Genomic DNA, 16,563 nt, shown 5'->3' on the forward strand with positions numbered 1-16,563 from the left:
AAGTTGATCGTGCGTGGGTGGTCCCTGATCTGAGTTCCCATACAGACTGTGCAGTTCCTGGAGAAGCGCCCCATACACCAGAACAGCTGTCCTGAGACTTGGGAGTCCTCTACTAGTGCTTCCAACCGGGGAAGAGAGCCCCCCTCATAACAATACCCCAGAGTCAGTAAGTCAGCTTCAGTCCACTCAGAAATTCGACCACCTGTAAAAAATATCCTTTGGTCGTAGGCAATCTCACCGGAGGCAATGCTGGGGCATACAACTGCCGAGGCCCCAGCTGCTTATGCGCTTCTCTCCAACATGGGAGGGATACCATTTCCAAAGTGCAGTTCTCAATGAGGATGGACCCTGCATCCACTAGCATTGCTGCGAGGGCCCCTTTGCTCTGCACATCCCCAAATTCCCCCACCTCTGCAAGATCTATCCGTACTAGCCATCGGGCCAGCCACTGCAACTCTGCATCGAAAAAATAGAGTCTGAAATTTGGCACCCCAGTCACCTATCCTGCAGCGGTCTTTGAAGCGTCAGCAAAGAGACCCTCTTTCGCTGCCCATCCCAGATCAATTCACACAACAAAGTGTTCAAGGAGTGAAACCATTTACGGGGGATCCAAACCGGGATATTCTTTAGGTAATACATTAGCCTGGGCAGAATTATCATTTGCATCAGCACAACCCCAGTCATGATTGGGAGCCTCAGTGTGTGCCAGAATATCATGCTTCTTTTTAGGGCTCTTACAGCTGTCCTAAGTTTGCCTTACCTGAGGTTAGCGTCTGCCTGATGTATCTTGACTTCAACATATCCGAACACTCTGGGTGCCCAGTGGAGTCCTTTGTCCCTCACTATCGCTGGCGGGTGCTAGAGGGAAAGTGCACGTCTTAATCAGGTTTGTGCACAGACCAGATACCTTTCCCATGTCTGCCAACACCTCCATTGCCCACAGTACCCTGCATTGAGCCTCCGGTAAGTACAATAGCATGTCATCCATGTATAACAAGACAACATGCTCCCCATCTAGTAGTCCCTTCCCCCAACATTCTGTCCTCAAGACACTAGAAAGGGGTTCCAATGCCGGAACGAAAAGCACTTGGGACAGCAGGCAACCCTGCTGCATGCCTCTGTACTTTGAACAGCTCTGAGATGCAACGACCTACTCAGACCCTTACATCAGGCGGTGCATTCAAAAGTGATACCCACTTGCACCACCGCTCCCCCAATGCCATTCTGTCCAGGGCCACCACTACAAAGCCTCACTGCATGGTTTCAAAGGCTTTCTGGATATCCACAAAGAGCACTACTGCCTCTGAGAGAGCATATAGTGAGGCCTCCCCCATGACGCGGGATAAGTAGCAGATGTTGGCTAATGTATTACTTTGTGGAATTAAACTATTCTGGTCCGTGTGAAACAATGAGCGCAGGTGCTGATGTAGACATGTTACCAGAACCTTGCTGAGTATTTTATAATTTACGATGAGCATGGACAATGGGATCCCACCTCCATCGCCTCCCCATTTGACTTGGAAAGGGCCACTATCAGTTCCTCCTTGGTCGTGCTGGGTAAGCACCAATGGTATTGGCACCTGCGTATATCTCTCCCAGGTGGGGTATCAGCATGTTACTGTACATCTGATGACATTCAGCCAGAAGTCCCTCCATTCCTGGTGTCTTGCCACGCACCAATTCCTTAATTGCCCCCCTACTTTCCAGCTCCTTAAACAGGCCACCTAGGGTCTAGCCTCTTCCCTCGCCTGGCAACAAAGTGTAACCCTAGCAAAGAAGGTATCCATCATCACCGGCCTCAGTCGCAGCAGGGTCCCCTTGCATGGCCTCATAATACTGCAGGAACACCGCGTGGACATTCTACTGCTTGTAGACTAGGTTTTCCGGTGGGGTTCTGTAGCTGCATGATGGGCCTAACCCTCTCCTCCTCATGTACTAAGTGTGACAACATTCCCCCCATCCTACCCCCTCTCTGCATGCACCATTGTGAAATATTCCCGCCTATTAATAAGCTTCTCCTATAGCTTATTATGTGCCAGGCAGCATATGTCATTCTCCTTGGACACTTTGTCCGCAATGACTGCATGCCAAATCCTCATAGCCTGTCCTAGGCAGTAACCCCTCGCTACCACTTTGGATGCATACCATTCCACATCGCTGTGAGTTGCGGTTTGGGAATTGTGCTAGAAATATTTGTGCACTGGGTCCACTATTGGCTCCCTGAATGTGGTTTCATCCAGCAGCTCCGGTGTGGGAATGGTGATCACTTGCCGTTGCCCAAAATAGGGCTCAGGAGTGATGGATTGTGGTCTGAGTACATGTGGCCTAGGCAATCCATCTGCGCGACATATCCCACTCCCCTCCAAGGAGCACAGTATAATATCAAGCTGGACATGCAGGTTGTGAAGTGGTGAGTAAAATGAGTATTCCTGCCAAACTGGTTTATGTCAACACCAGGCATCGATCATTCCCCAGTTGGAAGCCGAGGCCCTGATGTTCCCTGCTAGTGGAACAGCCGGGGAGTCTGCCAACGGCGGCAACGACCTATCCAGGTGTATGTTTGCTACACAGTTGTAGTCTCCCCCCAGGATCAGTGGCACTGGTTCATCCAGGGACAATAATGGTACGAGAAAATGTGGTGGTCCAGTGTTTGGGGCGTATAGGCAGCCAATCCCTACATGCAGACAATCCAACATCCCAGTCAGGCGAGACATACCTGTCTTCTCTATCAATTTTGGAGTCAATGGACACAAATAGAACCCCAATACGCAACCTTACCAATACCCCCTGAGAAAAGGCTGAGTAAGACGTTGCGTAAATCTGGCCTCGCCATCTGCACTGTAATGGATCCAGCGCTGCCGCCAGTCATCTGCATCTCTAGCAATAGCGCAATGTCTGCACCACTACCCTTCAAATACACAAAGACTTTATTACATTTAGCCAGGGATCCGATCCCTCAGACATTTCACGAAAGGAATGTATACCTAGCACTTTTTGCCTACATTGTGGATTGTAAGCATGCTGTACCCCCTGGCCCTGCCACCTGACCCACTGCCTGCCTCTCCATCTCAGCCCTCTGGGGAAGCAGTGTCAGTACACATCCCTCCCTACAACTAGTTCTTCAGAATAACTTTTTTGAATTTAATGGCCTCACATTCCATCAGATCAAAGGTACGTGTATGGGGGCTTCTTCTGCCCCCAGCATAGCGAACATCTACATGAGAGAGTGGGAGCTCCAGCACATCTTAAATGAGGTAGCACCATTCTTTGGAAAATGTCAAGACGTGGAAGCATTTAATGGACAACATTTTCTTAGTTTGGTGTGGCGACATCATTATGCTTCAGGAGTATATCGCATGGCTCAATGCCAGTGAGATTAACCTCAAATTTACAGCTAAATTTAGCATATTAGAGGTGGGGTTTTTAGGTATACTCATCTCTGGATGCATGTGATTACTAGAGGTCAGCTTTTTTAGAAAACCTACAGCTAAATTTATCATTCTCCAACATCAGAGTTGTCACCCCCCAGCCAAAAAGATTACATTCCCTTTGGTGAGATTCTGCGTTTTCGAAGAAACTGCACCACCATGAAAGATTTCAACACATGGAGAACTTCTGAAGAAACGTCTCCTTGATCGAGGCTGTCCACACAGACTAGTCAAGACTGCCTTTAAGTGGGCCAAATATTACAACTGCAATGCTTTACTTCAGGGTACTACCCGGGAATCCAATGATCAAATTGTCTGTGTAGTTAACCACTCACAACTGAACTATAAAAGCAAAAATATTGTGAATAAAAATTGGAAGATACTAAACGTACATGATGACGAAGAACATATGGGACTTCCGAGAGTAGCATATAGAAGAAATCGTAACCTCAGAGATGCGCTTGTGCTCACTAGGAATAAGACCGAGAATAAGAATGTTCAAAATTCCATCACAGAGTTGCCCCCCTGTCCTGGGCAATCACAAATGTGGCTCATGCCACGCTTCTGAATCTGCCATTGGCTCTACAATGGTAAAGAAGGAAAACTGAAAGATCAGACAAATTGCAGAAGCTAAAATATTGTCTATATGCTACTGTTCCCATGTCCACTGGCATACATTGGTGAGACCAGCAGAGAATTTCACGTATGTTACAGCGAACACAAATCGGCAATCCGCACAGGCAAAATTACAGCCCCTATTGTACAGCACTGTGAGGACAAAAAACATTCAGACAAAGATCTGAGATGGGTTATTTTGGAGAAAGTAACATTAAAAACAGGATCACCAATGGAACAGATACGCAAACAAAAGGGAAACCTTTTGGATTTTCACTCTGGACACGGTAAAAGCGGGGTTAAACAAGGAAATCATTTGAAATATCTTTCAGAAATAATATTGCAGTTTGACAGGTAGAAGCATTGCATTGATGGGCTCATCTTTACAATGGGTCTTCCTAGCTTGATACTAACTTGCTCAATTCTAGAATAGATTACACATATATCTAATACGAAATAAATTGGCATCATTTTCTGATATATAAATTGAGAGACCATTTATTTCATATGGTATCATCACTTAGCATATTTTTCATATGAAGAGTAGACTCAGTGTTGCCAAATGGCTTTTGATGAATGCGTTGGGCCGGCAGTATGGTCCTCCGTGAAGTTTTAGATTTCAATTTGTTGGTCAAGACATTGCATAAAATGTATATGTTGGAATGGTACTGTGTGCTACTCACCTATTACGAGCATAATAGTAAATACGCTTATAGCTCGGAGGTATAGATCACTTTTGTTTTCCCTGTGGAGACTTAGATACCAATAAGGCGCCCGTGTTAGCAATAGGGATCTAGACGTATAGGCAAGCGTTGCCCCACCCATAGTCAACAGAGCGCCACACAAGTAGCGCCCTCAACTGATCGGCGCACACGCCGGAGGTCCAGGAGATAAAAGGCGTCTTTTGTGGATCAGCAGTTGCTATACAGTATCTTGGCTGCCCCGGAGGTCTGCGGTCCACATGAGGGAAGTTTATCGGTGAGTCATGTTGTGATTTATTGCAATTAGAGAGGTTGTCCAGGGGTCATAGTGTAAAAGATACAACTACGTAAGATACAGTACCCTTGGCTGCAGTCAGCTGCAGAGGCATCATGTTCTTAATAATGAGTGAAGTCACCCACAATCTAGATATTTTTAGCACTGGCAGATTAAGGTATAGTGCACTAGTAAAGACTATCCTCACCCGTAACCAATCTAAGAGGCTATTAGTTCCTTTCCTTCTGAAGTACTACCTGACTGAAGGACCATACCTTCTTATTTTCTTGCTCCACAGTGTCAGTATGCAAACTTGAAGGTTTGTGTACTTCTTGTGAGCACAGCAGATGGACAACGCAAAAACGTTTTTATAGATCCAACTGCTGTTCCATTAGAGTGAACTACGTAAAAGGTGCGACTATAGACTCCAAGGTTTCCATTTATGCAACTGTTTGATAAGGGTTGGATATAGCGTGTGCTTCAATATTTATTGCATATAAACAACTAATATAAGCTCTCTACAGGTGCTGTAATCAATTTGTGAATGGCGGTGCCAATCCTTCTTGAGTATCTGACAAACCTTTACACCTTTTTAGAAGTCCATGCGGTGCGAATTGTTTTAGCAAGGTAAAACCATTGATGATAGAGCATCCAGCAAATATCAAGAAAAACTATACCGAAAAAGAGATATAATTCCTAACTGCCATCTTCCCATCATCTGGAATATTATGTAGGTATCACAGAACCTGGGCATTCAAAGAGCGGTCTGTGCCCGATTTGGAGGTCTAATTAGAAGCAAAGCCTGAACAATAGTACTACATCGTCAGCACCTTCCCTGCAAGATATTTGATTGTAAGTAGGAAGAATACCCGTTAGAATGCAAATGTCACCCTAACTAACGGCATTTGTGCTTAGGCACTATTGGAATATTCCTAAACCGCACACTAGCATGTTGGGACTTTTTTGCATGGTTTGGTCACATAGATTGTTATTTGGCATTATTGGGTGGACATTTATAATTGCTGCTACATGCTCTTTGGCATCTTTTCTATTTTGGTGGCATAGTTGATCTGTGAATTAAAATGCACTATGAATAATTCAGCAGGGGAGTTCCTTCATCTTAGCTCTCCCCTTTTTTTCTTTTTCTTTTCTTTCTCTACTTCTTTTTCCCTCTTTCTAGCAAGCTTAAACAAAAATTACTTACATTTTTTCTTCTAACATTGGTGACAGGTCCAATCGATTTCAAATGATTGGTAAAGGTATGGGCTATTCAAACTTGTTATTTAAACACCACAGGTACCCTACCATTAGAAGAATAGTATTCAATGTGAGAAGGCCCTGAAGAAGGTGGTCTGCATAAGGTTTTTTCCATCGAACCGCACGTCAACCTTGTTGTATGCGCTCAGCCCACGGTCATGGAGACCCAAAACATCTTTTCTCCCTTCTGACCTAATTGTGTATGTGTTTTTGGGTTGACCGTTAGTTTGAATAGTGTGGTTGCGAGTGAATGTAAATTCAACTGAGAAATTTTCAAATTGATATTATGTAGATATGAAGTCACTGTTGGTCACAATATGTATGTGTAAAGTGATATAGAGTTTATTGTAATTAATGACGTGCAAAAAGAAAAATAAGAAAAAATCATATGTAATATTATGTATGTTTTTTAGAAAATGCCTTTTCACCTTTTGACAAAATAAAAGAAAATAAGAACAATTATCATTAGAAAATAATAACAATATATTTTAAATGAAAAGAACATTGATGTGAAATACATAATATCTTAAAACATATTTTTGCATAGCCCTATGGTGTTGATTTAGCCCATGAGGTAAAGCAATAGAGGTCGAGTGGGAGGTTTATATACTAGTTTGTTAATTGTGATTGTCCCCTTTTCTCCCTGACCTTATTGACTTTTAGAGGGGTTCCCGATTCTCAGAAGTACACATCCCTCCACCTCCGTTTTCCCTCATGCTAAGCATCCTCATCCATTATAAAGAAGCTTGGGTGTTAGAACAACCTATAGAAACCCGCTCACCAAGAAGAGCTAAAAAACGCTAGTTAGCCAAACTAAAAAAAAAACACATTCATAAGAGTATTCAAAACCACAGTATCAGTTCTGTGGTCAAAGGTTCTTGCAAGGCGCGGCGGTCGTCCCAGTAGCAGATGGATCACCCCAGTCCCTTCACTCCCACCATCTAGTGCCAGGAGGACAACCAGATACTATGGCCCCAAAGGAGGCCAGCAACCTCCGTGTCCATTCGATCTATATTGCTCCTTCACCCTAATCTCAGTTGCTGCAGTGCTGCTTGCCAGCAGTGTTCCATTCGAAATATCCTTTGCCCACTGTATCATAAGTCATCTTGTTTGCTGAGTGACCATAGGTCTGCACCGGAGACATCCAGTTGCACTATCTGAGTCGGTTGAGGCTGTTCCGTTCCCACCTCATAGGCAATTGTGGATTGCGGAAGCGTCACCCAGAGCAGCATCCCTCTCTATTGCATTCTCTGAGTCTGTGGGTCTGATTGGCCACAGCGGTTTCTTGCTATTCCATTGCTTGCATTCGGGCAGCAGTAGTCAAGCCTTCTGTACCATGGTTACCCCAGCTTGGTGTTTCTCGAGCCAATCCCAGGCCCTCTCGGGTTATCAAAAAAAACAGACCTTCTCCTCCAGCATGATTTTGAGGCAAGCAGGGAAAAGGAGCACGCAACACGGTCCAGTAAATGTAAATGTAGTTGTATTTGTATAGCGCCCAAATCGACCCCCGAAGGTGTATCTCAGGTGCTTGTACGCATACCGCTGTGGAACCCTTCCTGGCTTTTCCCTGTGAAGTGCCCTCTCCTGGGCACCCCCAAGGTGAAGCAGGCATCCTAGCGTTGTTGGGGCCGTTGTGGAGATTAAGCAAACTATTGTCCAGAGTTGCAGAGTGGGACCCATGATTAGAATAGGCACCGAGGCGAGAATTATCAGGTCTGTGGAAATTGAGCCCAGGACCCGCCGAGGTGGGAATTGAACCCTGGTCCCGGGCTAGACCTCTGCATCAGGGTCTTCCGCTCTAACCATTGAGCCACACTTCTTAACAGCTCTGAACGACTCTTGTTTCATCTTCACTATCTCGGTGTAATCCGTAAATATGGCAACCGAAGTCCTGTTAGCATTGAGCCAGCCCAGGGTTCTCACCTTTTGTAGCACCAAGTCTTTGTCCTTGTAATCTAGGAAGGGTGTCACCACCAGCCGCGTCTACTCCCCCGGGGGAAGCCCATTGTGAGCTCATTCCAAGGCAAAGAACTGCAAGAGTTCCCGAAGCACCACCTCCTTGGCCAGCCACTGCTCCAGGTAGGTGACCATATCCTGCTCTTCCATTCCCTCCGAGAGGCCAATGATGCAGATATTGTTGCGCTTAACATGCCTCTTCACATCTTCTGTTCTCCTGTCCAGCTGCTCAACTTGGGCTGTGAGATGGCAGAATCGGACCTGAAGGTCCTGCAGCTGGGGACAGATCTGTCCAAGTGCCTCAGTGTTGTAAGCCCTGAGGATGTTTAGATCCATGGCCAACATCTTGATCTTTCCTTCCAAGACTTCCCTGGACATGTTGACTGCACACAAAATCTGGTTCGGTTTGTCCGGTGCGTTCGAGGCCTGCTGGTCGCCCCCATTTGGGTTCTCACTCTGCTTGTTTTGCAGTGGGGATGCTCCACCTCCATCCCTCAGCTGCGTTCCTGGCAAGTTCTTGGCAGAGCGGCAGAGCCCCATCTCGTCTCACAGCAGCACAATCGGTGAAGAGCTGGAAGTCAACACCAGTAGCCCTCTCAGGCACTCACTGGGGTATCTCCCTTACTGTACCCCAGGAGTCTCCTGAAACCTGCACCATCAGCCGGCCGGCAAAGAACACTCTCCTCTGTATTGTCATCACAGGGCCCTTCGCCCATGTCAAAGCATGGCACATTAGGGCTGGGGGGTCAATCTCTCATGTAGGTTTGAAGCAACCCCTGATGCAATCACCCAGTGGGTCAAATGTTGCTGCTGCTGTCTCTAGCCCTTCTGGCCATAGGTGGCTTTGTTGGAGGCACCCGGTGCAGTCTAACATGGGTCTTCTGTGTACTCCCTCACCAGGGGGTGGTAGCCCACAAACCAGTCCCCACCAGTCACTACTGCAGCAACAGTACTATGGCGTCGCCCAGCTCTGCAGCTAGGCTCTGCTCTTTGCCATTGCAGGGCTGCCATGAGTCCTCCTTAAGATGCAGGTGCCATTTTGACATAGGCCTGTGCCTGCATCACACCTCCAGGGCCCACACCCGGTGGCACACTCCAGCCTCTGCTTCAGGTGCCGCCACCTTTGGCCTTGTCTGTTATGCTGCTGGCCCTCCCCGGAACACAGAATCTCCAAGTTTTTGTGTCTCTTTCCCTCACCCTTTGATGGAACTATGACGACGCCCCCTGGGCGGACCCCTAAACTATTTTTACCTACCACCGAGCCCGAGCAAACTTGGGCGATGGCTAGTGAAGCTGTCCTATACAGCTATAGAGGAGTCTGGCCCCTTGGCCGTCACCTACCCAGCCGGTTATCTGATATTGTTTTTCCTTGTCTCCCTGTTCGTGTCTCCTTCCCTCCACCTGCTCCTCCCCCGCTGATTCTTTGATTCAAATTGATGTAACTATGTAACATGTAAATCGCTGATTCAGCTGATGTAACTATGTACCCTGTAATTCGCTGATCCTCATGTAAAGCGCTCTGATACCTCCGGGTCTAGCCAGCGCTTTATAAAACTTTGAAAATAAATAAATAAATAATGGACTATGATGATCGCAACCAATCGGACCTGTGTCCATCTTGCCTCGCACTCTGCCACACTCCACACTTGCTCATGCATAAGTGAAAAAAAAAGTTTACATTCTCGATTTTTGGCCTTCCAGCTGCCAAAAAGAATTTAGCTTTCTTATGTCGTCCAGAGACAAATAGAATTTTTTGTCTTGGCCCTAGTACTTTTAGAGAAAATGTCATTATGTATTGGTGCTAACCTATTAGTTATTTGGAAAACATTCTCCTATAGTCACATTAAGCTCCACAGCTCACACTTTAAAGAGGAGTGTCCAACATAGGTTCTTTAGAGTCGACTGCATAGCAGATTAGAAAGTTAGCCATATGAAGTACATTTACATATATACACATAGATGCATCAAGGTAAAATCTGCTCGCAAAGGGGCAGATTCTCAGAATCTGCCCCTTTGCGACCGGTATTTTTGCATTTGGGATGCATCATCCCAAATGCAAAAATCGCAAATTAAGAAATCGCAAAATTGTGATTACTTGCATTTAAGAAATCTCAAATTGAGATTCCTTAAATGCAATGCATTAAAGTTAAAAAAATAGCGATTTCGCTAATAGGGCTCGCAAATTACCATGAAGTTGAACTTCATTGTAATTTGCAAAAACTTTGAAAAATGCACTAAAGTGCATTTTTCAAAGTTTCATGTTGCGCACACACATGCCCTAAGGGCATGTGTGTGTGCAACATGTGTGCACAGATCAATTTCAGGGGTGCAACAGGGTGTCCTTTGGACACCCCTGCACCCTTAAAATCGCATTCTCAATTTGCGATTCGCTAATTGCGATTTGCAAATTGAGAATGTCTTCCCATTCATTGCTATAGGCCCATAGGATTGAATGGGGAGGTATTCCTTAATTGCGACTCGCAATTTGCGAGTCACAATTAAGGAATTTTAAGAAATTGCTATTTTTTTTGTGATTTCTTCATGCATTGCATTTTGCTATTTCTTAATAGCGAATCGTTATTTTTCGTTATTAAGGAATAGCAAAATGGGTTCTTGATGCATCTGAGGGAAGGACTCTAAATGTAACTCATTTATGTAGCCAGTGGTTATCTTGATAATCTGCAATGGATCCGGGCATCCTAAACCTATGTAGGAACCTCTATCACATCTTTTAAAAGTGAGTAACCCAAATTGTTTCCTTTTCTTACCCCAAAATCATATCATGCCCCTCCTGTTCATCGCTTGGTAAATTCACATCAAGCTACAATGCCTCGATTGCACCTGCCTGATGGCAGCATAGTTGTTGCATAATTGGTAGAATTAGAATCTAGTGTGCATTGTCAAAACTGCAGTGTGCACTGGGGGAATGTACAACTTCTTCAAAAAGTGGCCTTGTCACATCGATAGCATTTCATTATAATAAGCTGTCAATGTTGAGTGACCTTAAATAATGATTGTGCATTGTGATGTCAAGGCTGAGATTTAATGTAACCACTTAATGTATAAGAAACTATCAACTGAGAATTTCCAATGTTCTCAAACAATGTTCTATAGCATAGTGTCAGAAACCTCACGTTCCTTAGTGAGACAACAGGGCCTGTCTTACAGATAGGATGCACTTTTCACGTCTGTGCCACTGTGCACCTTAAAGCAGATGTGCTGGGTGGAAACATGGAAAGGGCACCCTGTCAGGAAGAATGCAGTGCTCTTGGGGTAGCTGCAAATTCGCCCTGCTCCCATGGCAGGTTATTCCAGAGAAAAACTGAGCATCTATGTAAAGCTGCTCTGTGTTTCTCTCCCGCCTGGAATACTAAAAGGGATTAGATATCCCCTTACATGCGGGTTCAGTGAGTGACTGCACCCTCCTGCCAGGGGATGTCTGGGGGGTCCATGGGAACTCCTTTCAATCCTTTAGAGTGCTGCATTCAGTGTACCACCTTTGTATGGCGCACTTTCAGTGCACCTTCTAAAGACATGTTTGCCTCTGGCTCACATTGGTAACACAGCGCAGGCACAGAGGAAGTAATTCCCTTATATATTTGGAGCCACTCCCCCACGCAAATGAAGGAATGGCCTCTAATGATAGCCCTGGCGCTTTAAGTGCGCCAGCGCTATCTGTATTACAAAAGTGGCCGCGCAAGCATCTGCGGCCCATTCTGTAATACCAAAGTGCCCTGTGGGCGCATAAAGCAGGTGCACATGCCTGCTGTGCCCCCGGGGCACTTGTATAATGCGACCCCAAGTAATCAAAAGTGATGCAAGAGCTGCAGTGTACCCATTATTCTAAAAAAAACTGCATTAAGTGGCCAGTGAAAGATTATCTTATTATCTCACTATGCCTTCCATTTGGCTATTTTCTTGAGCACAATTAATGATTGAGGGTTGTTGGAAGGATCCAAGTTAAATATATTCCTCAATGAAAATAACATTTGCCTTGATATTAAATTGTGTACAATTGTAGCTTTGTAGCCTGTGCCTCTGCAGCTACTTGATAATCATTTTTTGTTTATTTTTACAGGCTTACTCAGTCTTTTCCACAACCTATCGAGACAAAGCCATTACTGAGTCAGAGGGACTCTGATCCAACTGGAACGATGCAACAGCGTAATGACAGGCGCACCACCAATGAGAGTTTTCCTGAAAACTGGAACGATAACTCACACTATGACAATACGGGATTCGTTGCAGAGGAGAACACAGTGGCACCGCCTAACACCAACCCACTCTTAAATGCCAAATCAAGAAGCACATCTGCACATGGACGCAGGCCCTTAATTAGGCAAGACCGCATTGTTGGCATTCCATTAGAACTTGATCAACCCACTCACAGGAACACGCCAGAATCTGAAGTGCCTCCCCCGAATCTCTGGCAGAACTGGACTAGGACTCCCAGTCCTTTTGAGGACCGGACCGCCTTCCCTTCCAAACTAGAGAGCACTCCCTCAAACAGCCCATACTCTGATAGGAAAGATCATGGCCAACCACAATCAGTTGAAATGCCCAATGCATTTACATCTCGACCATCCTGGGATTATCACGACTCTAATGCTAACCGCAGCATGGGCAATGTATTTTCACACACACACTGTCGGCCAGAATCTGCCAAAAACTCAATTTCCATCAGCAAAAGTACAGAGCGACTTTCACCTTTGATGAAAGATCTAAGATCCAGCAGATTCAAGAAGTCTCAAAGTATTGATGAGATAGATCTTGGTGCGTTTAAAGTTTACAATATCCCATTACAAAACTATGACCCCAGCATGCCCAGGCAAGGAAGCCATGACCGAACAGACCTACCAATGGGATTGGAACACGGCATGTCTCGGAGTCAGTCTGTGCCAATGCTCGATGATGAACTGCTTGGGTATGGAAATGGTAAGGGACAACATCAGCAAAAACCTGTGACAAAAAAGGTGTATCAGTTTGACCAAAGCTTTAATCCACAAGGGGCAGTGGAAGTTAAACCTGAAAAAAGAATACCGCCACCTTTTACGCTCACTTCAGATTATGCTCCACAACCGAATAAAAACTTTGCGAAAGATTTGATTAGTCCCAGATCCTATCGAGGGTATCCCCCGATGGAGCATATATTCTCCTTTTCTCAACCTTCAGTTAATGAAGACACTCTTCCGTCCCAGTATTCGAGCCAGGGTTCAAGGCCTGGGTTCTTGAGAAGAGCAGATTCATTGGCAAGCGCTACAGAAATGGCGATCTATAGACGAGTCAACGAACCTCATGAACTGCCTCAAAATGATCGGTATGGCAGACCCCAGTACCGAGGAGCTGTAGAGCGCCAAACCAGCATACCAGTGTCGGAGACACAGTTCCATAAGAGGAATGGCAGATATGAAGATGAGCACCCTTCCTACCAAGAAGTAAAACCTCAGACTGGAAATTATCCAGTTAAAAACCTTACACAGAGGAGGCCGTTGTCTGCAAGAAGTTATAGTACAGAAAGTTATGGAACGGCGCAAACAAGGCCAGTTTCAGCCAGGCCAACCATGGCTGCCCTTCTTGAAAAGATACCTTCTGACTACAACCTGGGCAACTATGTCGATAAACCTCCAGATAGCATGGACCTGAAGACCAGGCCCATCCCTGGGAAGGGAGAGGAAAGTGGCAATAAAATGCCTGCAGACTGGAGACAACAGCTACTTAGGCACATAGAAGCTAGAAGGTTAGACAGGGTATGTTTGGCATTCCTCTGAATGATTTTCTGACTTTTAGTTTCAAATTTGTATGTTTTTTAAATTTGTATAATTATTTCATACTTCTTTGTGAAACAGTTGATAACATCAAATGTTGTTCCACAAAAAAAGACACACTGAACCATACAAATGCATTGCAAGTTTAGCTATGTGAACGGTTTGCAATTACACTTTAATCAAAGTTTGCCACCTGAATTTCTCTTGTTTTAGCTAAACTGTTCTTCGAAAACTGGGATTTCAGCACATTATTCGTGCAAAGCACACAGGGATATGATGGCTGTATACGTGCAAGTGTATACATTAAGTACACAACAAAAGCTGTGCATGTGTTAGCACCATTGCCGAAGAACAAATGTATTCATGCTGCTTCCAGGAATAATATTTTTCTTATTTTGAAGTACAGAGATTTACGCTAATTCTATCAAACCCAATGAACTTGGAATGGCTTAGATACATTACCATTTCTTACCTTTCCTCGCCATTACTGAAGGGCAAAGTCTATTTTGTCCTGGTCTACAGGTTGTAAACATAACAATGAATGGGTCCTTCTGTTGATTTTGTAGCGTGCAGTGTCGTTATGTTGTTTGCATTTTGCCTATACTATCTGTTGTGTTCCTTTGCGAAAAGCAAAACCTGCAATGTTCATTTCCTGCAAAGTCTGTGCGCTTAAATGTACACGTTTGTGAATGAAGTCATGTCTGTGCAATATTTATTTTAGGAAGCTAAGCATGTGTGTTCACACCTTGTCCAATCATTATCTCCTCGATGCAGAATGCTGCTTATAAGCACAACACTGTAAACCTTGGCATGCTGCACTCGGGATCCCTCTCAGCCATGCATGCAGCCAGAAGCATGACATTAAACACGCAGCCTAGCTGTACATACGAAAAACACATCTACCAGGATCTACCTCATCACACAGTAAGTATGCCCCAGCCTACAGCACCTGACATGTTAAGACCCCAAGGCACCCTGCCAGCAGGTCTTCTCAGTTTGCAGCCTTCTGCACCATTGCTTTTTCCAGTGTCTAGTGCATTCAATGGAGAATGGGAATAGTACAATGTTTTGTGGTACTGAGTGTTTTTGTTCTCCTAAAAACAACTTAAAACGGTGGGTATATCTGTAGTGCCTATGATGTGTGCTTACTGTTAATGTCTCTTGTTCTTTGTACCCTTAGATTAACACAAATCCCAACATATGACATTTAGTACCTTTTGGCCGGTGACAAACATGATACAGGGGCCTCATTTACAAGCTCTGCCGGAATGTCACTTTTAATGGCGTTACAGCGGCGCACACTGCAGAACCAAATCTACGAGGCCACGTAAAGCCACTCTTCCTGGCTTTTCATGGCCTCCTAAATATGGCGCGAGGCAATGCAGCGCACGTCACTGCGTTCCCTCACACTGCGATAGGGAGGGGTGCCGTGGGTGCTGTGGTGGGTGTTCCCACATAACACCCATGGCATTTGACACATTCCCGGATTTACAGCATGCTGTACACCCGTGAATGCATCAAAAGCCTACCCCTCCACAGGGCTGGCGTAAGGGTTGTTTTTGTGAAGGAAGGTGTCCCTTCCTGCATGAAATCACCTGATTTCAATGCAGACACCCTTGCACCATGGCGGAAGGGTGCCTGAGTTGGTGCTAAGCAGCCATTTGTGCGCCAGTGCAGTAAAAGGGGACAGGATGCGCCGTATCTCATAGTTACAGCGCATTCATGCCCTTTTCTTTTGATATAAGGCAGCACGGCAGGATGCTTGCAGCACTGCCTAACACCAAAAGTAAGTAAATGAGGCCCGGGGTTCTCAGGCTCTTTGAACAGCTTTTCCCTGCTGCATGTTTTTATTTTTTTGTGTTCAGCACATTCTACCGTGATGCACTTTGAAATTTAATGTATTACATATTTAGAGTGCATTTAACAAAGAGCTAACTTTGCTTAGCATCATTCTGAAGAGTGTACAAGAGGGAGGGAGGATGCAGGTAGGACTAGGAATGTGATAGAGAGGGTGAATCACAAAGTAGTGGAAATGGATCTAATATTTAGCAGAATAATAGGAGAAAGGAGAAATAGTTTGATTTGGAGATTGGCAGGAGCCCACCTCCTTTCCAAGTGGCAGAACACTACCTCAGCTACCCTGGCTCGACAACCTCCCACCATATTTATAGATGTCCGCTGTTCCTGTGGAGTCTTCTATTCCTTCAGAGGAGCCGCCACCACAACAGCTCCTTTGAAGGTGCTGAAAGTTTACTGAGCGGCCGCAAACTTTCACTGGGCTGCACCGCAAAGCCATTTGTTTTTCTAAAGCAAACTCTCAGAGTGGAAGTTTGTTTTTGTAAAACAAAATACTGATATCTCTGATACTCTGAGGTGTGGGCGTCATTTTTATTTTTTTCTGTTCATGATTGCTAGGCTTTCCCTGGTGATCCTGAACATAAGAAACATATCAGACCATCCGTTCTAAAGAGGGCGAACGGTGTGATGTACAATACAAAAATAGGCATTGCCAAAGCCAATACCACTGGCTTTCTTTAAAATGAAAATGCTTCTTCATTGATTGATGA

The 16,563-nt window shown here is 45.1% G+C and overlaps 1 protein-coding gene across 1 annotated transcript in view; it reads left to right on the forward strand.

The window, feature by feature from the left end:
• Positions 1-16,563, forward strand: part of LRRC7 (leucine rich repeat containing 7) — a 1,701,172-nt gene that overhangs the window by 1,381,952 nt on the left and 302,657 nt on the right. The window contains exons 20-21 of the mRNA XM_086936257.1: positions 12,310-13,978; positions 14,771-14,920. Coding sequence (XP_086792383.1) covers positions 12,310-13,978; positions 14,771-14,920 — 1,819 coding nt within the window. The remainder of the gene's footprint in view (positions 1-12,309; positions 13,979-14,770; positions 14,921-16,563) is intronic.

The sequence above is a fragment of the Lissotriton vulgaris genome, chromosome 1_1 (genome assembly GCF_964263255.1).
Source record: "Lissotriton vulgaris chromosome 1_1, aLisVul1.2, whole genome shotgun sequence".
Lineage (NCBI taxonomy): Eukaryota > Metazoa > Chordata > Amphibia > Caudata > Salamandridae > Lissotriton > Lissotriton vulgaris.